This window comes from Varanus komodoensis, unplaced genomic scaffold (genome assembly GCF_004798865.1).
Source record: "Varanus komodoensis strain SLA01 unplaced genomic scaffold, ASM479886v1 scaffold39, whole genome shotgun sequence".
NCBI classification, from domain to species: Eukaryota; Metazoa; Chordata; class Lepidosauria; order Squamata; family Varanidae; genus Varanus; species Varanus komodoensis.
Genome location: NW_025335922.1, coordinates 7,492,200 through 7,515,085, shown reverse-complemented (window position 1 = coordinate 7,515,085; position 22,886 = coordinate 7,492,200). Strand labels below are relative to the sequence as shown.

At 42.3% G+C, this 22,886-nt stretch overlaps 1 protein-coding gene across 2 annotated transcripts in view; it reads right to left on the bottom strand.

Moving 5' to 3' along the window:
* HIPK2 (homeodomain interacting protein kinase 2) overlaps positions 1-22,886 on the bottom strand; it is a 196,301-nt gene that overhangs the window by 113,119 nt on the left and 60,296 nt on the right. For both annotated transcript variants that reach the window (XM_044441131.1, XM_044441130.1), the window contains exon 2: positions 20,399-21,491. In XM_044441131.1, the coding sequence (XP_044297066.1) occupies positions 20,399-21,491 (1,093 nt within the window). The remainder of the gene's footprint in view (positions 1-20,398; positions 21,492-22,886) is intronic.

Sequence of the window (22,886 nt, the reverse complement as noted above, 5' to 3'; positions counted from 1 at the left end):
GGCATGAAATACCAAGTGCGTATAGTCGCATGCTCTAAGGAGCAAGTTAAAACTTGTCCTGAGGGGCACCTAGGGTGGACTTCATGGAGCCCCATCTATATACAGGATGGACCCAAGACTGACTACTGCCTGAAGCACAACAGCATATACTGCCCCCACCCAACTAAAGCTGCACAGAACCCAAACTTAGCCAGGTTATTTTGTCACCTGGAGCAGAAAATCCCACAAGCATTATTCCATGGGAGTAAAAATATAGTACAAATACAATTCGCTTCCTATTATGACATCAAGAATCAGCTGCCTGAGGAAGCGGCTTCACTTTGCTTAATGGTAGGACTGGCCTTATCCATTTGCAGCCCAAACTGCAGAATCCAGTTTCAATAGACCTATGAAAGTACCAAGAAAACCTTCCTACAGCCTCAGTATATCTGTCAAACCATTCCAAGGCACAGATCACTCCATTCCAGTTCTCTCTCCACCCAACCTCTTTTTCCCCGAAGCACTCCTGCTGCTTGAGTGGCTGCTTGGAAGCTCCATTTCCTGGAAAGCACCACATTTCTTTTCGCTTTGTAGGAATTCTTGTCAGGAAAGTTTAGTTCATGCTTGCTCTTCTTTCCTACAGCCTGACCTCCACTTCAGTTCAGGAAATTCACCTTCCCTCATCATAGGTCCTCAGACTGCTGCCAGTCTAGAGTTTGGCCTACATTCTTCTTCTTGCTTCATTCACTCCCTGAATCACTGTGATTTTACAGTGAATTAACATAAACACTGAAAAATCCCCTCACCATATCGGAAATGAAAGAATTGCAAAAACATGTCTGCACAGTTGCATACGGCAAGTGTGTGAAAACGTTTCACCTGTGCAACTTGTACACATTACAAAGGGACATCATTTATAAAAACCTATTGAAGAGGACTGTAATAATGCTGATGTCCTTCAGCCAGCTTTCCTTGCTCAGTGAGTCACTGTCAGACTACATTCATTTCATTCCATAACATGGACTTCCGGAATCCCCTTGGAGGAAATTATTAGGCCTGTGTTGGTATGCAGAAAGTCTCATTAATGTCAGTATTTAATGTCAGAGGGAGGATTCTTAGATGCTTGCAACTGATTTGCTTTCCTTTTCAAACACAGTAAGGCAATACACAAACCCTTACTGGAAGGATGATGCTGGGTTCAGAGCCTATTATACTGCCCAGCTTTTAGGAGGTTGCTACCTTTCAAGTCGGCAAATAAGGGACAGTCCAGCCATACACTGTATCAGGTGGCTACATGAGTGGGGCTTTGTTATAGCCACAGCCTAATCATGGAGAGCTTAACCTTTTGGAATGATTATACATGAGGCTAAATAACATGATGCTCTAAACATTATGAAGTCCGATGGTCATTATAAACTCTTACTGCCTTTGCCAGGCATGCTTTTTTTGGTCAAGATTGTGTGTACATCTGCATATGCGCCAAAACATGTTCACTGCCCAGAAAGCCCTGCAGGGCTATAGGGCAGTATAAAGATATAATAATAAATAATAAAAATAGCATTATTATAGTTTTCCGAAACATTTGCTAGTTAAGACCATGCTGGCTCAGTCCGAAGGCCTGTTGTCCCCAGCACTCAACTTCCATTGTGACCAACTAGGTGTTCCAATGGAAAACTCAAAAGCAGGACATGAGTGCGACAGCACTCTCCTACCCATGTTCCCCAGAGCATACTGCTCTGATCCTGGAGGTAACAAGTAGCCATAATGATGAGAAGCCATTAATAGCTTTATCCTTCATGGATTTGTCTCGTAATCCCCTTTTAATGCTGTCCAAATTGGGACTCTCTCTGTGTGTGATTACATATTGAGAGTGCACACTTGTGTGTGAAAATAATACTATGGAATATAGTTCTGCAAAGCACTTGCTACCTTTTCCTTTTCCTTTTTGAAAGAGCATTTACTGTAAGCTATTTCTGGGAGTCTCCCTTGACCTCCAAGCTTGTATTATTGAAACTGAAGGTAAGATTCACTGAAATGTTTGCATACTTTGCCCTTGCACACAGAAAATAGGAAACTCAAATGTCCTTATTGTGGACAGAGTTTCCAAAATGTGATCAACCTATAAAAATTATGAGCAGTTAGCAACCTTACCCTTGATGGACGGAACCCTTAGCAGAACTCAGCCATTTCTCATCATTGCCTTGCACCATGGGAAATCCCAGGTTACTTCATCCTTTTTGTTACTGCTGTTGTCACAGTAATAACGAAGCTGGCATTTCCCACATCCTGCCCTTGTTATGCATTCTGCCTCTCTTTCGGTAAACACAGCTTGCAATCTTTTTATTTAACAAGTTGGTGTTCCTATACACACTTTAAAAACACACCAGGCATTGTGCTCCTATATAATAGCATACAGTGTTTTTGCAAACTTGTCCACTTTTCATGCCTGAGAAAGTATCGCACTTGTATCCCAGGCATCTCTTGTGTCAGGTTTAGATAATAAAAAAGGAGCACTAAAAAGCAATTGGCTTTGGGGACTGCTAATGGAACACAGAGCCGTTCACCTCTAATCACTGGTCAGCAGCAAACAAAACACCATTGTGATCTGATGCATGACTGCCTGCCTGCCATGGTGCTTTTCCACTGGATCTGCTTAGTCTCATGATATTTAGTGTTCCTCCCCCCTCTTAAGTTCCAGCTCCTGGAATGTTATGGTTATATGTAAATCTGGACTTTATATTTTTCCACCCCAGTAAGTGTGGAAGGAATAAACATTGATATCTTTAACTATAAATCATGAAAATTCTGGATCATAAAGTCAAGTTTATTATTATCTATATAAACATTTGCTTGTGTCCAGAATTAGAAGCGTTCAATAGTTAATGGAAGCAAACTTTCCCAACCTAGGCTTGTCTCAGCAGCTCCTGTATCCCCCAGCCCCACAATCCTACGAAGAGAATTAAGGGATTCTGTTGAATGGGGTGAGCTGTGATGCAAACGTAGGGATGATACAGAAAATCATGGAGATGCATGTTCCACAAGCAGAATTTGCCCATCCATAAGATCAGCTCACCTGTCTGTATCATAAGCATCCATTCCATTGCACATAAAATAAAATCCGTGTGTTCCACCCCCTCACCCACATAACTGTGGCTAGAACACTCTGAAAGAATTATTTTCCTTGCCACACAATAATTCTGGCAACATAATTTCCTACGCCGGCTCTGGAGCAGTGAACTCCCTCCTCCACAAAAGATCAGCACAAGCAGCTAAGTTCACCAGCCTGTTTGTTTGAATACAACCTTCACTTTTAGAAGATTCAAAATCCTTTCCTAGCTGCTTTGAACCACTGCAGCTCTTTGCAGATTTGCTTTTAAAGGTTGGAACACAGACTTTGTTATGCACAAAAGAGAGCCATTTCAACTAAGGAGATTCACCTGAGTAAGGTGCTTTGCCCACAACTGTGAATGCTGTTTTCGTTTTAAACAGATATAGAAAACAATTGTGTGTGTGTGAAGCTGGATGGGGGTTAGCACCGCTCTGACCTTCAACTGAACCACACAAGGCAGGAGTGGGATGACATGCCTGGTCTCTTCTTGCATACACCCCTCATCTGCCCACAGAATGCTGGATTTTCTCTGAAAACAGTTACACACACACCACTGGCAAACCATTTTCGCCCGATACACCTGCGGTTTAGCTTCAGTGACAAGCCTACTAAAAGGCTAATTCATCTAAACTCATCTTGCTCACTGCTTCACATATTTATTATATTCCTAATCTGCCCAATTACTAATGTTCTCTGGGTGGATTCCAAACAGTTAAAAAATTAAAATACCATAGAACAGTTAAACTATAAAATACAATACAAATATTTTTAAAGAACAAAATGCAATAGAATGCAAAACAATAAGCTGCACATCAGTGATACAGTCACAGAAATCTAGAAGCTGAATTGTGGCTTCTTAATGTATCAGCTGCCATCTGGAGCAGATAAAAAGTCAATTTAGTCTAGCAGTCTGTCTCTAATAATGGCCACCTACATGCCCCCAAGCAAGGCACGGATGTGTTTTGTTCTTTATTTATTTAAATCCCAAATTTATATACCATCTTTCAATCACTGTCTGAATGCCCTCTTAATATGGATTGACTTCATTGCCTCCCTCCTTCAGTTTACTGAAGTTTGCCCCATCAAAGGTTTGTGGATGAGTCAGAAGAAAGACAAGACAGAATTCTAGGTTCACACCTCATAACAAACAACCCAGGGATGGGTTGCTTAGCTGTTCCTGCTAGCAGTGGGAGTGACTAAACAGGCATTACACCAACACTATTAGATTCACAGCAGCCTGGGTTAAAACAAACAAACAAACAGCAATCCAAACGTGGATTGTTGTGTCATGCAAACCAGGTCATTGGCTCCCCTAAGGTGGCCATCTGCCCTAGTTTAGTCCTCTATTTAAAGGCATCCTTTGTTTGCAAGGTTGCCTGATTTAAGTCATGTTTAAAGACAACCCTAAGGAGTGAGAGCCCAAGAGCCCCGAAGTTGCCCTTCAACCATTAGTCCCTGGACAGCAGACTGTGCAAGAACACAACCTGGGCGGGTCACCTGGACACAGTCTTCTCCATTGTGATTATACTCTTATTTGCACTTGTGTGTCTATGTAGTGCCTGCACACTATAGGTACGTCTATGTCCTTTTTTGCTTTTGGTTTTTGGGGAAGGGAATGAGCAAATGGTCACACGACCTCCCCAGCCTGTGTCCTGGTGGTTACACAGAACAGCCACCAGCCCTGTGATGAATCCTTTTGCACATCACTGCAAACTTGTATTCACTAAATATTTATAACCTAACAAGTGAAGCTTTACAGACCTTATATAAAAATAGCAAAATGTTGTTAGAAAGACAATGAAATCAAACAAAAATGCAATCATATTGGAATGATTTATGACCCAACTCTGTATCACAAGGGCTGTGTATTGTTCTTATGGCTGTATAAACTCCTGATAAAACCATTTTGCTGCAAAAGCAAAAAGAAAGAAAGACAGAGCAAATTTGTAAAACTCAGAATGATTGCTTGAAAGTATATCTGTTATGCTGGATGTTCAAAAGGGAACAAGAGGTGAGGAAAATGTGGGAACCTATATTTTCAAGATTGCTGCAAGGAATGAAGTAGATGACATTACTAATTTGTTTGAAAAACTGCTGCTTGACTTTTATTTTCTAAATTCCACATTTGCAGGTCCTGTTGTTAAGCCAATGCTAGGTATCTTTCTCTTTTTAATGCTGTCCCTCTGAAAATACTTGTAGAATGAGATGGATATAAATACTACAAAAAGAAAGAAAAGAGGGAAATGAAGAGTCATCTATTAGTACATGGAAATCAGAACTCTTGTTGCACAGATACCCCAGTTTCCTCCAGTGCTCAGATTACACAAACCACCAAAAAGAGAGCCCCATTCTCAACATCGTGTGTAAACAACAGCAGGAGCTAAGATGTAATCTCTGGTTTTGGTAGTCACTTTAGTAGATGCTTTCCAGGCTTTATTATCTGATGGATTAGAAGGTAAGCAGGCAGAGCTCGGCTCCTTAACTTTCTATCATTTTTAGAAGGAACCAGGGAGAGGGCATGATTTGGCTAAATTTGGTGGGAGTTGGGAGCATGAAAGTTCCCCCTACCCTTGTAACCCAAGCAGTGATCTCAGTACAACTCTAGGCTCAGCGAATTTTATTTTTGATCTTTTTTATCTCACAAATCCTGGGCACAGCATGTAGATCCGAGTTGCGGAACTGAATATAGCCCCATAGCATTTGACTATATGAGTATTCTAGTTTGATGGAAACACACACAGAGAGACAGGATGAGAAATGGACCTGATAACCAGGAAGAAAAGACCTCAACATTTGCAAAGGTTCCATCTGTTTTGACATTCTTTATTTCTGCAAACTAAACACAGTCAGTGCACAGGTGAAGAAGGACTTTCTTTCTGCCATTGTGGAGCATGACGGCTGCATGACGGCTGCTATAGACACAGAGTATGGTTACTCTCCCATGACATCTCTTTAAGATCATATGTAACTGCCTTGAGACAGTTCATTCTGAAAAGTGGTGCCAAGATGCATCCTGTGAGCAGCGACCTGAATTCTTAGTTTAGCACTAGACTGGCTAACCCAGAAGCAGCAGGAGACGTGCACCCTGAAAAAGCAAGATTCTCTTTAAGCAAAGTCTTCACTAGTCACATTATCAAGCACTCACAATATAGAAAGTGAAAACAATGGCACAACATGAAGTCACAGTTATGTGTGGACTATGGTGCAGAATTTGTGATGGACACAAAAAATATCCATGCAGAAAATGTCCATGTAGGCATACCCAGGTGGAGAAAGTCATACTGAAGATGAGGTGTGAATGGTGATGCAAATGCCTATTTTGGGCAAAGTGTATCTAGCAAGGCTGATGCATGCATTCTTCTGCATCACTGTTTCAGAGGAAAGTAAGGGGGGAAATTAACCATTTCTGCACTCTCAATAAGCACCAGTTCAGACTGTGCTTGTACAAACATGTTCAGCCTGTGATTGACAAAGTCAGCTACTGATTTGCACATGTGAAACAGCCAGCGATCAAACAGGACAGATGGAGATTCCATGTCAATGGATGTCACTCAAACATAGCAGTCAACACTGGTCTCAGTTTTGGTCCATATACCTGAAAGGGAGTGGGAGCATCCTTGCTCTCTGCTTAACCACTACACCTGCCCTGGTTCTGGTGTTCTGCCTGTCCGCACAGGGCAATAAGGCAGATGAAATCTAACATGTACATGTGGTTAATCACTGGGAGTTATCTGGGAAATCAGCCAAACATTCAGCTGCATGTACATAGTCCTTATTCAAACATTATAGCTCCACTGGGGACGCTGAAGCAGAACAAGTTGAATTTAGTTTACTTATATTCTGCTTTTCTCACAGTGGATCGTGCTCAGAGCAACTTACAACATGCACTGAGTAACTATCAATACACAACAAGCTATTTAAACATATCAATAGATTCAAATAAAACAAAATAACAATTCAGCAAAAATGTTCAATATTACATTTGAATCCAATCCACTAAAAATCACACAGAATTAACTCATAACAAACCAATACAAGAGCAAGATCAATGTTTATGGGTGAGGCAGGGAAGAGAAGCTAATTCTCATAAAGCATTGACTAAAAGGCAAGGAAATGGAAAACCAGATAGCAATGAATGCATAAGGTATGGCCCAGAGGGATGAAAATGTATCAGCTAATTCATCTGAGAACTTTTCATCTGAAAGCCATTCATGCATTGATGATGCTCCATCAACAGTTGGGCAATCTTCAGTGCATTCCTATCAATCCTGCAGCAGATACTCATTAAGTCCCCAAACTGGGGGGTTTACAAGCATCTGGTATAAGGTACAAGATACAGCAACCATCTAGAATTAGTGCAGGAAAGGGGAACAAAGGAGTTCCCACTTGGAATCAGCATAACTCCACCACCTCAGCCTCCTCCTCTCCCTGCAGGACATGCCCTTTCCCCCCTCTAAGGCCCAGTGTTGACCTTAGGCAGGCAGCTGGCATGGTTCTTTTCATACCAGTTGCTAAGGAGTGGTGGGGCACTCAGCCTTTGAAGTCCCAGCTCCAAGACTGTAGGATCTCTGAAGAGATGGGACTCTGAAGAATCTTATGGCCTCTCAGACAATATTGGGAGGCCACAGGATAGTGCCACTAGTCAGAAATCATTCCAGTGACCCTGGGCCATCATGCAGGAATACCCCTCCAAAATGCACCTACCTCTTTGTATTTCTATTATGCTTTCCTCTGATCATAAAAATGAAATTAACCCTGCACAGGCTGACACAATCGATAGGGTGTGTGTGGAGGGCAGGGTGATTTTTAGTCATGTTAAACTATTTGAATTTGAGATGATAACCTCAAGGCAAGGATCTGTCTTCTGGTAAACTCCGTAAAATGCCACGAATGTTGATGGTGTAATACAATACCACTGAAGTTATCATATAGATTTCAATCATCATCAATATCGTCATCATCAACAACACTTTAATATTACTCATGAGAGTGAAAAATATTCTGACCTCATTTGCACAGGAATAAAACCCACAAATGTCAGTGAATTCTTCTACACGTTCAGTTGCTTCATCTGCACCACTTTCACATTCTTTATTCTTAACCAAGATTACTAAATAAATATTCAGGACCAGTCTACTTGGTGGCAACATCCTTGGAATATTTAGTCTGACAGATTCATATCCAGGCTGTCATTGGGAATAATAAACTGTGCATTTTAGCAACTAGAAGAAAGCATCTCTTAGGATCAAAAATGAATAAATACAGAAACTCACTGCTGCCAAGATATTTCCTCAGCTGAAATAAAGTTGTATCATTCACTTCTGAGTTTTGTTTAATGTGGAGCTGTATCTGGTTCTTTCCTAGTTTTATTGGTCCCTGTTCATTTCACAGTGAAACACTACATTTTCCCCTTGGCTCAATAATTTTAGTCCACTGGTGGCAGTCAGCTGAAAGAATGAAGCAATGAAGAGGAATGTTGGAGGGTGTTTAAAGCCCCAGAATTTGTGGTTTCACATGCTACAACAGCCCAATATGGGTGACAAGTCATGGCAAGTCATTGTGTCATGAAGACCTAAACCATTTCTTGCACGATGGCTTGCTTGCGGACAACATGGCACCCCAACAACCAAGGGACCTACAACAGGCTATCGTGCTGCTTAAATCTGGGTGACCAACCACACTAGGGGTTGTAGAAGGAGGGTGTTGTTACTGAGCTAGCCTGGGCCACTGCCAGTGTCGGCTACCCACTGAAGCCCAGAAAACATAGCAAAGTGACCAACACTGGCTTGATGCTCCCCAGTTCCCCCTCACAACTACAAGCCCTTTTGTACTTGCTGCTTTTTGCCTTCTTTTCCCCATTTTTCTTTTTTTCTCATTTTTTGTTCGAAAATTACTTTTTGTAATCTCAGATTTGACAACTAGTAGCAGCCCCTTCAAGTGGCACACTGGAGAAAATGCCATTTGTGTGTCACCTCTTATCTTCTTCCTCCCTCCCCCCCCTACTTTTTTTGGGGGGCGTGCCCTAAATGCACTATCTTTTTTTTAGTTTTGCCTACCGGATTGGTACACGTACACACCTGTGCACTTTCACAGGTCCAAAATGGCAGGCCTTGCCTGGACTAAATTGTCACTAGCTCTCAAATCAGAGGTCATGAAAAGTGATGGGAAGAAAAGAGGGGAGGTTGTGGTGGGCAGAAATTGCAGCGGCAGGACAGGCAAGACGGGTCCTGCGGCAGGGTCCCCTTGGAGACCCATGGGAGGACCAAGGGGAGGAAGGGAGGATAACTCATGGGGAGCCCAGTGGTCTGCCAGGTATCCCACAGGCTGTTTCATAAACAACCCACCCTGTACAACATATTTGCAGGGTGGGCTGCAGTGATGTGTGAATGCTCTCAGAGGTCTGCAAAGGCAGCTGGCTTCCGCTTAGTATCAGAGATGTTAGTGTTGATGCCTCCCATCATGTATCTGGAAATATTTCTCTACTCTTTTTTTCTCTACTATTCTGAGATCTCCCATTTCATCAGAGCCAGGCCCTCCCTAGCCCCATGAAGCTGAGCAGGGCAGGTAATTAAATGCCTGTAGGAGAGGCAGGTGCCATACAGTAGTACACAAGAGTCATAGCCGTCATGGATCAGGTATCTTCCAGCAATGCACAACTTCCATATAGAAAATTGCACAATCAGATATTTGGGGAGACCCAATTATGAGCTTCCCCCAAAATTAAATTCACCTGGAACTTCCTTGGGTAAAATCCTAAGGTTTCCTTTACTGGCAGGAGCATCCTCTGAACAGAGTTCTTCTTACATGATATTTCCACTACTGCAACAAGACAGCAACTGTCACCAGTTCCCCCTTCCCACAGCAGCCACCTTGGATCCCCTCAAAATCTCTTTTGGAGAGCCGAGGGAGCACACGGGTAAGGAGAGGAGGATTCAGGAAAACCACTTTCTCCCTTCTGTTTGTGGCATCTTGTGCTGTATCCAGCCAGGACGCCTTCTGCTCATGGCGGCCTTGAATAAGAAATCAAGGCACTGAAATGTTTTTGGTGGCTCACTCTGCTATCTAGCCAGAAGTAAGCCAGTGAGTTAAGTGGGTGTACACTTGCAGCCCTAATTAATGTCATCCCCTCAGTGCATGCCTACAATAAGCGGCAAAGAACCTTTTCTTATAATCTGGACCAGTGTATCGTTTCCGAGATGCGATACACACATTCATCTCTCTCTGTCGCAGAGACATTCTTTTGAAGGTTTTGCTTGTGAAAGATTTAGCATCTGATCCAAGCCTAGGAGGAGTGAGAGAGCACCTTAGAAACTAATTGGTTCATACAGTCAGCTACATTCAGAGGAAAGTCTACTTTCATAAAGCGCCTGTAATATTTCATTTCATGTAGCAGGTCATATTGAACCATGTGTTTCTCTTCTCTTCACACTGTAGTTTGTCAAGTCAAGGCTTTACTGATAGCTTCAGTACTAGGAAAGCAGAGTCATTGGAAAAAAATTCTCCAATATCAATATGTTATCTGGCTTTGTGAAAGGGCGGGTCAAGTGAGTAAATTAAAACTGTACTAAAGCAGAGAAAGAAGAGTAGTTCAAGACCAGGCTTTTACCGTGCTATCACTTTGCTTCATTTGCAGAATTTTACAGGGAGTCCAGATGTTGTCAGTTTCCATTTGTAACCCTCCCACCACTGCTTCTGTCTTTTTCCTTACCAGGGAAAAAAAGATCCATTAAAAAGGGAAAGACAGAATAGCTACACAATACCTTTTGACTAGTAGCGCCCGGAGCCCACCAGCTGGAACCACCAAAAGACTATTGTGCTACTTTCAATAATTTATGTTTTCTTGCCCCTCCACAAACTGCTCCTACTAAACAGAAGACAACTAAGGGTGGGGGAAGGGTGTTTCTAAGTGCCTAGTTAGACCAGAATTACTGCAATTGTACAGTTCAAGTACAATACTACTAAAATTACTTAATGGAAAATCTTCTATAAGCCATATTGCTCTAATATCTTTAAAAACACAAGATCTGCAGAAAATATATGCAGAGGAAAAATGTAAAAAGATTGGATTGAGCTTTTGAACCTTATAGAGGCTCTGGCTGTTTTCTGATTGATCACTCAGGTCAGTTCTCAGAGCTGCTAATGGGGCCACACCCTGAGCTCGAATCATACAACGGATTTACATTTAATGAGCAGAGAAAAAGCTGTTGGAACAATAGGTCAAAATCCCTAAGAAAAAAAGAGTACAGCAGCACACCCAGAAGATCAATCTAGGAACTGAGAAATGGCACCTCTGAAGTCAAATTGTGCACAGGAGCCAATGAAACAAAAGTCTTTCCTTATAGTTTCCCAGGTGCCCTTGAGTCTCCAATCTGAAAAAATTCTTGTGAGGACCTTCAGGAGCCAGGCCGCTGAGTCCTTAGCCTCACTACCCATTTACTCAGTCTGTTTTCCTGGATTCAACATGCTAGACTTCTCACTCTGCTCCAGATCTAAAGGAACTGCCTTTCCTACAAATCCACACCCACATTTAGATTTTGAGAGGAGGCCCCATTCCGCATTCTGCTCTCAATTTTATGCTTCTCTTTTCAACATTTTGCTGCTTCATTTGTACCAATAATTATTTGTATGTTCAATATGCTGTACTGGTTTTTGATTGAAAAATGATTGTTAGATGCCTTGAGTGTCCTCATGGATATAAAGTTGGGGGCAGATATTATTACAATCAATCAGTGCACACACTGATTGCACCCAGTATTTGCTACTGCTTGCCTGTACAGGATAATTTGTGTTTACAGACAATCTTACTTGGTATGAATTATAGACCTGATCACACAGATCCTTAGCATCACATCAGTTTCATTGAGCCTTGAACCTTTGGGGCTTTGATAAAACCTAAAACCTCATCAACCAAGGACAAGCAGGGAGCATGTTCACAGAGGGATACATGTCTGGTTTCTTCTAACCACCAGCAGATCTGACACAAGAGTCAATGTAATCTGTGCTACACAAAATTTTTGGAACTGAGGCAATGGAAAGGACAGCACTCCAGTGTTGTTCCTTGCTGGAATCTAGCTGTAAACTTGCAGACTTCTCAAGAAGTCCTTGTGTTCTCACAATAAGCTCGCTAAATAAATAAATAAATAACCCATTAAGCCTCTTCCAGGACAACGTTGCTAATCCTCTGTGATATCATGTATGTGGGAGTAAGTATGGGGTGTAGAATATAAGGGACCTAAGAATATAATTTATTTAAAAGCAAGTTTCTAGATTTAATGGTTGTGGCTATATTTGAACAAATGCAGTCATGGAGACTGGTGATAATTGCTTTTTGTTGTTCTGGGCAGGTTTGGATACCATGCTATGTCTTCAGCTGCTTTATTTTATAATAGTATATGCATACTGAATTCATTGGAGTATACTTCTGAGAAAGACATGTATGTGATTGCACTATTAGTCCTGCACAAAGTGATCTCTGTATTAATGTAATCTGTAACCAGCTCAGCTTCTAACTTCTTATTGCAACCTGTATTTTTATCTTGCTTTTCCTCCAAAGAACCTAGGTCAGTATAGATGCCCCCTCTCTTATGTCCTCACAACCACCCTATGAGGGAGGCTAAACTCAAAGGTAATGACTGGCTTCTGGCAACACAGTAACCACACTCAAGTGTTACGTATACATTGGATGTAGGTTAACATTTAACCATAGGTTGCTGTTGAAATGTAGGTTACTGTGTTGTCTGAACCCAGCCACACTAACAAACAATAGGTAGTCAACCATAAAACAACCCATAGTTCAAAAGCCAACAATAAATTATGGCTTCTCTTCATGGGTTGTTCATGGTTAACAAACCATGGTTTGATAGCATGGCTGAGTTCAAACAGCATGTTAATCCATGTTTTAATATCAATTCACACTCAACACTTGTGTGATGGGTTATTGTGTTGCATGAACTCAGCCAGTGGCTACTGTAATGTGTGCAGCTAGCTACAATGGGTTGTTATGTTGTCCAAACCTCGATTGGTTGCTGCAGGGTAGGTTAACTTTCAGGAAAAGGCCACCTTGACCATGCATGGCTTCATCTAGGCGTTATCATAGCCACAATGGCTTGTCATGTTCTCCAAACCTGTGAAAGCAATTTTATTCTGGTTTGCTGTTCTTTGCAATCTCACCAAAGCTACCTTCCTTTAGCATTTCTTACCAGGACTGACAGAATGAGAGAACATACAGGCAAATTTGCACATACTTGTCAAGGACCATTACAAAAGATGGAGGAAAGGGGGGGGTGAGAAACAAGAGAATTAGATGCACCAGAAAGAGGAGGGAGTTACACAATCTCTACCAAAGATTAAAAGGTAATCTTTTAAGTATTGAACTGACACTTTTCACTGTCCAGCTTTCACTCAAAACTTCCCTGAGTCTCCAACAAGTTCAGCAAGGAGAGTTATTGGTTCCCCCTGTTTTTGTGGCCTTTTGCAGCTGTTACTGCAGGGCAGTTTTCTATGCTCTTAGGAATATTTGCACAAATTTAGAGTCAGGGAAGTAAACAGAGAGGAAATTGGTGCAAATTTAGAGGCATGGCAGAAAAAAAAAAAAGAAAATGTTGTACAGCTAAAGTCAGTGCTCCGAAAGAGAGCCACAAAAAGGGGGAGGAGCCGATATTTCCCCTTTTTGGACTCACTGAAGACTCGGGGTCAGGGGGAGGCGCCAGCTTGCCTTTTATCTCAGGCAGAAAAATGTCTAGAGCTGCCCCGGGCATTCTACATATGTCCATTCCTTCTTGCCAGTTGGTTGCCAATGAACCTCAACTAGACCATCTGCAGCTAATTTAGCTCACAGAATGTAGTGAGAGCAGAAAATGTGGCAGAAACTCACAGGTGCTAAAGTCATGGACTGAGCAGTTCTGGAAACCTGAGCTCTTTATTTTTAAGTATTAATCAAGCTTTTGTTCAGGTCATTTCCCTGCCCTTGTTCAGACTCATCAATTTACAACACAGTTCAACTGATTTGGTGAGCATCACAGCCATGAAGAGCCAAGCCACTGAATCCAATACATATTTTCTACCAGCCAAATGCTCTTTGCATACATCTCTGTCTCCAAACACAAAGAAGGCATATTCACACATAGCTCATTAACACATAGCAACTTAGTTCCAGCTATACCTCAACGAGTGCAGTGCTGTTTCTTGAAAACTTCCCGCAGTCCTAATGTGGGCAGGGGAGGAAGGAAGATATCACGGGTGGTGGTGGGGGGGGGAAGCCACAATAAAGAACAGCTAAAAGGATCACATATTTGCTGCATTTCCCCTACAAAGCTACACTGCTGTGACTTTTAAATTTAAAAGGTAATTAAGAGGTTAAATTATAGAGGATTATGAAATTGCCAGTAACGTGGGTTCCCTCCACCCCATCTCTTATACTTCTAGAAGTCAGATGAAATGCTTCTCAAATTCATCATCTCATTTACAGGTGGCAAAAGAGAAGGAAGCGTTTCAGCAAAGGGGGGCAGGGGGAAAATCATTTATTTTCTGTCCTGCCTGTGCACCAAAAATGACACACAACAATAAAACAATAATCAAATATAAATTAGAACAAAATCTTAATTAAAATATAACATAAAACCCAATTAAAATACAATTTAAAACAACACAATGAGAGAAGAAAACAGCACCCAAACAGTTCAGTAACAGACCAGCTTATGTACCAAATGCCTGCCTAAATAAAAATGTCTTTGCCTGCTGGAGGAAGGAAAGCAGAGAAAGGGCCAAGCCTAGCCTCCCTTGATAGGAAGTTCCAGAGGCTGAAAGTTCCTGCCGGGATGGCTTTCTGATGTACACCAACCAAGTCTCTGATGGCTGTGGAACTGAAAAGTCTCTGCTGAAGATCTTAAAACTCAGGTGGGCTCATATAGGAGAAAGTGGGCTTTCAGATAGCCTGCTCCCAAGTTGGAACAGGGCTGTACAGGTCATAATCATCACCTTGAAATAAGCATGGAGACAGACCTGTCAGACTACAGTATTCTGGACCAGCTGAAGTTTCCAAATACTTTTCAAAGGCAATCCTACATAGAGCGCATTAGAGTAGTCTAAATGGGACGTTATCAAAACATGCACAACCATAGCTAGTTCAGTTGTCTCTTAAAATGGGCACAGTTGGAGCTCAGCTGTTTACATAGGAAACTTTTAATAGATAACTTGAGGTATTGAAATGAGAAACTAATGAACAGTTTTGAGCCATGTCCCAGTTTAAGCAAAAATATTCACTCAAACACATTTGTTTTGGCACTCAAAGGTGATACAAGAACTTCACTAGAGAATTATTACAAAGCATAAAAAACAGTAATGTTTTGGAAAAAAAACACTGTTGTTTGGAAACAGAAATTTACACATATCCTATTTGCTTTGGTTCGTTTTCATCTTTTAGAATCTGCAAATTTTCTTGAAAGACAGGGGGAGCTGTTCATATAGCAGTTCATTTTCTGTTGTTGATAATTTCCTCACCTAAAGTCATAATAGAAGTTGTATGAAACATTCCAATGGATCAGTTATCTGTATGTTACTAGTACAGTAATCATGACTTCAGGTGGGGAAGATATAATATGTAGCTGGAAAAAATGAACTCTAAGAAACCCATAGTCCTTTAAACTGCAAAGAACAACAAAAAGCAAGTTGAAAACTTCAGCTAACAGCTTGGCTTAAAATAGCAACAAAAAGACTATAGGATGGTTTTGGAGCCAAAAATCCATTACCCCCCATATCTGCCAAAATGGAATGTTGACAGCTGTCTCCCACAACCCCATAAGCCACAGTGCAATCACAAAATTCACAATAGAGAGTGGCTGTTCTCCTGGACTCCAAGAACTGTTTAACTAAAAAAGAAAAAAAAACAATATACTGTGGTCAAACCATTTGTATTGAAGTATGCAAGAAGACTCAGCCAAGGGTTCTTTGCATCCTTAAAAGCCAGAAAACAGGCATGTGAACATTCTGCACCCAAAATCACATCTGCAATACCACTGGACCCATCTGGTTGCAATAAGAGGCTGGTAAAGGGGATTATGGAAATGCTTTTCATGGAGGAACTCTGCATGACCTTGACTTCATATTCATAAGTTCGGCAACAAAATCAGGGAAGCAGATTGGCTTATCCTGAAAGAAACTGATTAAGCAAAGTAGCACGCCAGCACACGAGGGAAGCGGCTTACCAGGTCAGACTGTCTGACTATGCAGCCCAGCAGGCTGCACTCTGATTGGTGGCATCGAGGATCTTGGGGTAGAATTCTTTCCCAGCACCTACTATCTACAACTTTTAACCTGGAGATGCCAGGGTTGGAACCACGGACCTTCTGCATGCAAATCATGTGTCCTGCCTCAGCACTGTCTTTCTATTCTGGTCACTTGTGTGAAAGCAAGTGGCTTGGATGACCTTGGGACTTGTCTGGAGACGATTCTTAGGTCCTTGCAAAATCATGGGTTTACTATGAGTAGTACCCACTATGTCTTGTGCCACTGGCGCTCACCTGTTCAAGCAAACACTGCTACCTTAGTTGCTGTGTGGCTCACTGACATCCTAAAAGAAAACAGCATGCAGACTTGTCGCATTTTCTCCATTTGTGAATAGGTTTCCTCCTGGGTCATTTTGTGGAGATTCCTGGTCATCACCAAAAATCATGTGAACTACTAATTTTAAGGAAGACACATCGCACCTGCAGTTCTGGTACTGTGCCTTTAAGCCTAAGGTGGCTACATGCGAGCACACTAATCAGAAAGGCCAACATTTTCAGATTCCCATCGTATCCCATAGCACAGAGACATCTGAGGCAAGACCCTTTCTCTATGCAGTGCCAATGGGGCGGCATAGAAGCCTCCTAAATAAATAAATAAATAAATGGGGTGAGAGCAGATGATGCACTTTTTACACATCAGATGACTGCTCTGTTTTCCCTGCCCGGCCAGAATATGCTAACAAGAAAGCATCAGCAACCATGCCACAGTAGAACATATTAATTAAGCTACTTATGCACTGGTGTAGCAGAGCCAGGAAAGTATTTCTGGCACTTTCTGATTAGCAGGGGTGCTGCTGATGTCATCTGCCATCCCCCTAAAAGTCCCTTTTCCTCTGAGCTGAATGGCAATGCTCACAGGAGCTGGGGGCAGGAAACCAATTTTGCCTGTGAAATATACTGCTGCCTCTTATCTGTGGGTGGCTTGGTCTTGAATTAGCAATTAAGGTCCATTAGCTTTACAAAAGATGGAAACTTAGAATAGATTTGTTGGTATAAATAGCAACAGAAGAGCAGCATGCTGGACCATACCAAGGGTCCTTCTAGTTCACGCTCTTCACTCCACAGCCAACCAACAGCACGCAGGATTCCACAGACAGAGAATGAGTTCCACAGGCCCCTCCTGCCCAAGTTCCTCAGCAACTGCTGTCCACAGGCATCCTGCCTCTGCTACTGATGGTCACACCCGCCATGAATTGCTGCAATCCCCTTTCAAAGCCAACCAAATTGGTGGCCACCACTGTATCGTTTGGACATATGGTGTGTGCAGAAGGGCTTCCTTTTATCTCAACTCAATTTCCCAGCAATCAGTTTCATGCCATGCCCCCTAGTTGCAATGGTACAAGAGAGGCAGAAAGATGCCTCCTTAGCTACTTTTTGCACAACACACGTATTTTTGTACACCTGCATCATGTTTCTCATTAACTGCCTTTTTTTCCAAGTCACAGAATCCCAGCTGCCTGAAGTTCTGGACCTTCCTTGGGGGAGCATGGGTATGACAATCGTCATGATGAGTGCCAGCACATCAAAATTCACCACTGCACCTCCAATGAAATCTGAGGTTTGCTGTATGTTTTCTGTTGACAGGCACACGTTCCAGATAACAGGAAAGATTCTGTCTGTGATGGTTACTAGTGAGCGATCGTTTCTCACCACCAAGCAATCTATATATGGTATTAATGTTGATCCCCTGCTAAGAGGCTGCAGAGATGAATCCATCCTTAGAAGAGCTCTCCTGCTGCCATTTCAGGAGCAACCCATAATATCCTCACCATTTGTCAAGCTGGGATTGTAATTATCCCAAGCAGCATCTCATGCATGCATTTATATTTATATTTATATATTTAAAGACCATTATCTGACCTAATGGGATTGATTGTGAGAATGTTTTGCTTTTTTAAAAATCACATTCATGTGCAATTTATGTTTTCTTAATGCCATCCCATCCGTCTTCTTAATGACCTAGCAACAAATCAGTATAAAAACAAATCCGTTTATTATCAAAGCTTTCTAAGTTGCCTATAGTACAAAGGTATCTATTTTCTGATGGAGAATGGACCTTTGTTTCACTAGCATCTCCTTACACTCACCCCCTACTGCCATCAGAAAATGCAGAGAGAGGCAATACTATGAATTTTCCTTATGCCTTCACCAGCTACCTCTTATTGTGGCAACTCATCCCAGCTAACCGCTCTCAGTGAACTGCTGTTCTTCTTCTCAAGTCAGCTCAGGAAGAAATTACAGGAAAGGAATTAGTTAAACTGGGCTTGATGACCTGAAAACTGGCAGTCTTCGTACACCATGTCAAAATCTGAGCCACAAATATCATCAGACATTTCCCAGACACCATGTCAAAAACATTCCCTTCCTTTCCAAAAACCAAACATTCCCTTTCATTTCGGTCTCCTGTGGAGGCCTGTTCCAAGTCCACAAGGGGACCTGGCTTGGGTCTGTACTAACACAGGTAATATTCTGATTATCCTGAATTCCCTTCCCCCACTTCATCCCACAAGCTAAAGGAAGCCCTAAGATTCTCTGTATTAACAGGGAAAAAGCAGTCTGATCTAAACTAGGGGTGAGCAGACCTCAGGTCCAAAACAGATATTAAATCTGCATCTAGCTATTCTAGATATAGTTTTAATTTTTACTCTACACTAATTCAGCAGTTCCATTTTGGATCATAACCTTCATATGATAAGCAGGATAGTAGGGCTTCTGACATCGGGATTCAGAGCCCTGTAACTACTCTAGAGGGGGAAAAGATAACACAGCTACTCGGCAAAAGTTTAAAGTAATGGCTGCTTTGGCTCTAAAGACTGATGGGTCTACTTTTCCCCCAAAAAACATCAAGGTCCAAGCAAAGCTGGATTTAAAATGGGGGCTAGCACAGCTTCAGTACACTTTGAATTGTGGACCGGGGTGCCTCTGAGCACAATTGAAACCCAATAATTTGTTTCCAGTAAGAAATTCCTTTCACAGTCCTTTCACACACAAGATTCACACCCAGTTTTTCCTTTGTTACAGCAGTTTAATTTGGTGTGGGCAGATCTTTTAGTAACTGCTATTGTTGAAACAACTGAGAGTCAGAAACTCTTGGTCTACTGAGATCTCAAAGTAGATCTTGATCTGCCTTCTGTACACACTTTGCTCTATAGGAGGGGCTGTCTTTGGCCTGGATATTTCATGTAATGAAACTCTTCTAAGAAAAGAGAGTACAGTCCCCTGCCCCACAGAGCTTTTCTTTCCTTCTCTTCCATCTCAGAACAAAAGCACACAGAGATAAACATCAGCAGTTGCAATCCTACAGTGCCAAACTACTATATTGTGGAAATTAACTCATATTCAGCAATGATTAGGTTCCCCCTCTAGTGTCTGAAATCTGCATTTTAAGAGATGGCAAAGAGCAGCACTGCTGACAAATTAAGTGCTACTGTTACCTGCATTTTTACAGACATAACATCTGTTGCATTTAACATATGCACCAGAATGAGTTCTTGCAGGCTTCCTTTTGATCATATCCATCAGCATAAAGAATTACATCACAGAAGTCTCACATCACTGATTAATTCCAGAAGCAGAACCATGTTAGAGAGCAATCTTATCTTGCTGATGGAGCTCTCTGTGCTCAAGTGCTCCCTTCTTTCTTATACCCAGTTGGCTACTGCAGCCAGGATAGAAGGTGCGGGGGGGGGGGTGCAATTTCTGGTCTATCTGTGGATGGAAGAAAAATAATTTCCTCCCAGGGCCATCTTATTCTTGGAACTAGCCATGTACCACCAGAGTAGCTGGCTAGAAAAAAGAGCTCTTGGCTTGCTCTGTGCTGGGCTATAGCACCACCATAGCAGGTGGCAAGAAGATGGCATGACTGACTACTAAGTGGCTGACTACTAAATCAACAGGATCAGGTGACACAAGAAGCCAACAGAGTCCCGCTGATCCTGGTTCATCTGGCTGAGTTAAATGCTTTTACATTATCGAAGCAGATGCCTTCGAGAAATAAAACCACATTCTAATATTTCAGACCTCTTACCTGTAGTATCTGGACTGAAGGTAAGTTGAGCATACCGCCTTTGACACATGGCTGGCAGAACCAAAGTCTATGACCTTGACCCTGTACGGCTGCCGAGATGGATCCACCAACATGATATTTTCCGGTTTGAGGTCTGCATGAATCAAGCCCAGGCTTTTCAATTTCATTAGGGCTGTGGCTACCTGCTGCAAGATTGGTCGGATGTACTTAAGAGGCAATGGGCTGAACTTGTTCTGTTTCAGGAAATCATACAGGTTCTGTTCCAACATCTCAAAGACCAGGCAGGTGTGGTTCTTGTGCTGGAAACACTCATAAGCACGGACAAAGTTGTAATCATCTGCGCTTTCAGTACTTAACCGAGCCAGGATGCTCACTTCAATTTGACCTTGCCGGGCGTAAGAAGGATGGTTTTTAAGGATCTTGATAGCCACAATTTCATTGGTGCCACGTTTCCAGCATTTGACCACTTGCCCAAAGGTTCCGCGGCCAAGGAATTCTAATACTTCATACGTGTTGGTCATGGAACACAGCACTTCATGTTGCACCAGCTGGTAATCCCCTTCACTGTTGGACCCACTATTTTTGGATGTGGCAGTGGACGTGGTTGTGGTGGCTACCGTGGCCCCACTGGCATTGTTTTGAATCATTGGTGGGTGCTCTTCAATAATCTGAACGCTGCTTGTGTTCTCTATTTCCTCACTCTTGCGCTTAAGTCCACATTTTTGGTAGGTGTCCAAAAGGCTCACAGTGCTTCGACGCATCAGGTTGTGTGGTCCACCCAATGCTTGCCCAGATACTGCAACCACACCAGAAGTGCTGTTGGCGGATGTCACCACAATGTGTCCCGTGCTGGCAGGGAAGATGATGGTCTGCTCGTACGGGATGCTGGGGTTCGGGATCTGGAGAGAGGCGTTGATGGCGGCAGCTGCTTGTGAAGATTGCACGTTCTTGCTCTGACTGTAGACTTTACTATGCGTGCCGTACCCAGTCATATCCCAGTTAGAACTTGGTTCCACTTTCAGTTTCTTCACACTACAGAAGGCACTTGATTGAAGGGTGTGAGGGGAGAAAACTTGCACATGTGAGGCCATACCTGTATCGCAACACAGCAGAAAACGGTACTGTTAAGAACACGATGTTGGTGTAATATTTGTTGCCAATAGTATGTTGACACAATATTTAAGGCAATGTACAATCTTGGTCATGGAGCCAACTGGGTGGTTTTGGGCCAGCCACAGACTCTTAACCAAAACTATCTCACAGGGTTGCTGTTCTGTGGATAAGATTAAGATGAGGAGGAGGAGGAGAAGGAGGACGTAAGCTACTTTGAGTTTGTAAGAAAAAAGCAGGATATAAATCTAATAAATAAGTAAAGCATACATCCTCTGGACCCATCTTTTCAACCTACTGTCTATAGGTCATGTTTAAACCTCTTGCCAGTAACTAAGCCTTAGCAGAAGCATTTTAGCCTTTCAGAATGGGAAATAAATTGCATAAAAGCACAGGCCCAAAAATGACAGGCAGTGGCAGGGGAGAGGGGAAGCCAGAATCCCTAGCAACAGGGAAAAGGGGCGTGTCCATCTAGGAGAATGTCAGGAGGACTAGATTTGGCCCCAGAACACGAGGATCAACATTCCTGTCATGGGTTATGCATCTGGATCTCATCCGACTCAAGAAGGGGACTCGTGTCATACAACTAATGCAACTTAGTTGACTGATTAACTTAAAGCTGGTCTAGCAGAGTCAACATTACCTACAGGCAGAGATTTGGAAAGCTGGGTTAAAAGATCCCATGCAATCATCACAACACCAGAGTCTGGGGTGGATGAGGCGAACAGATTCTTTTCAACTGAAGTTCCAAGGGCAAGTTGGCTTACAGAAGTGCCTAGTAGCAGGAGAATTTCTCTAAGGAGGGCAGAGTGAAAGGTAATCCTGTTAGCACTAGGTTATTTGAGCCTGTATCTGTGGCTGCATTACTTGAGCTGCCCAGAAGTGGTTGTTGTTATCCACGGTTAAACAGGCCTACACAGTAGCTGTCCAAGCCAAAGGCAGTTTACCTATGCTCAAGTGACTGACCTTTGTGGAGAGTTCTCTGATGAGGCAGAAAAAGTTAGGATAAATTCAGCAAATTGTCCTAAATGTGTACTGCTTTGCTGCAATTTATCTGTATGTGTATGAAAGTCTGGATCATTTGGAATTTGAGGACTCTCCCCCATGAAATCTCTTGTCACCCTGCCCATGAAATCTGAAATTTCACCTGATGGATGGCACCAACCATGGGCAGAAAAGTTGTTCAGCGGTAAGAACTACAATGAAAATAACACACAATAAGACAGACTAATTTGCATAGCTCATTGGCATGTAACTAATATAATTTGCATATCATTTTATTAATCTGACAGATGCCAAACAACATTTATTCAACAGTCTTCTTATTCTGAGATTGTCACCCTTAATTGGAAAACCTTAATTTGGCTTTTGAAAAAAA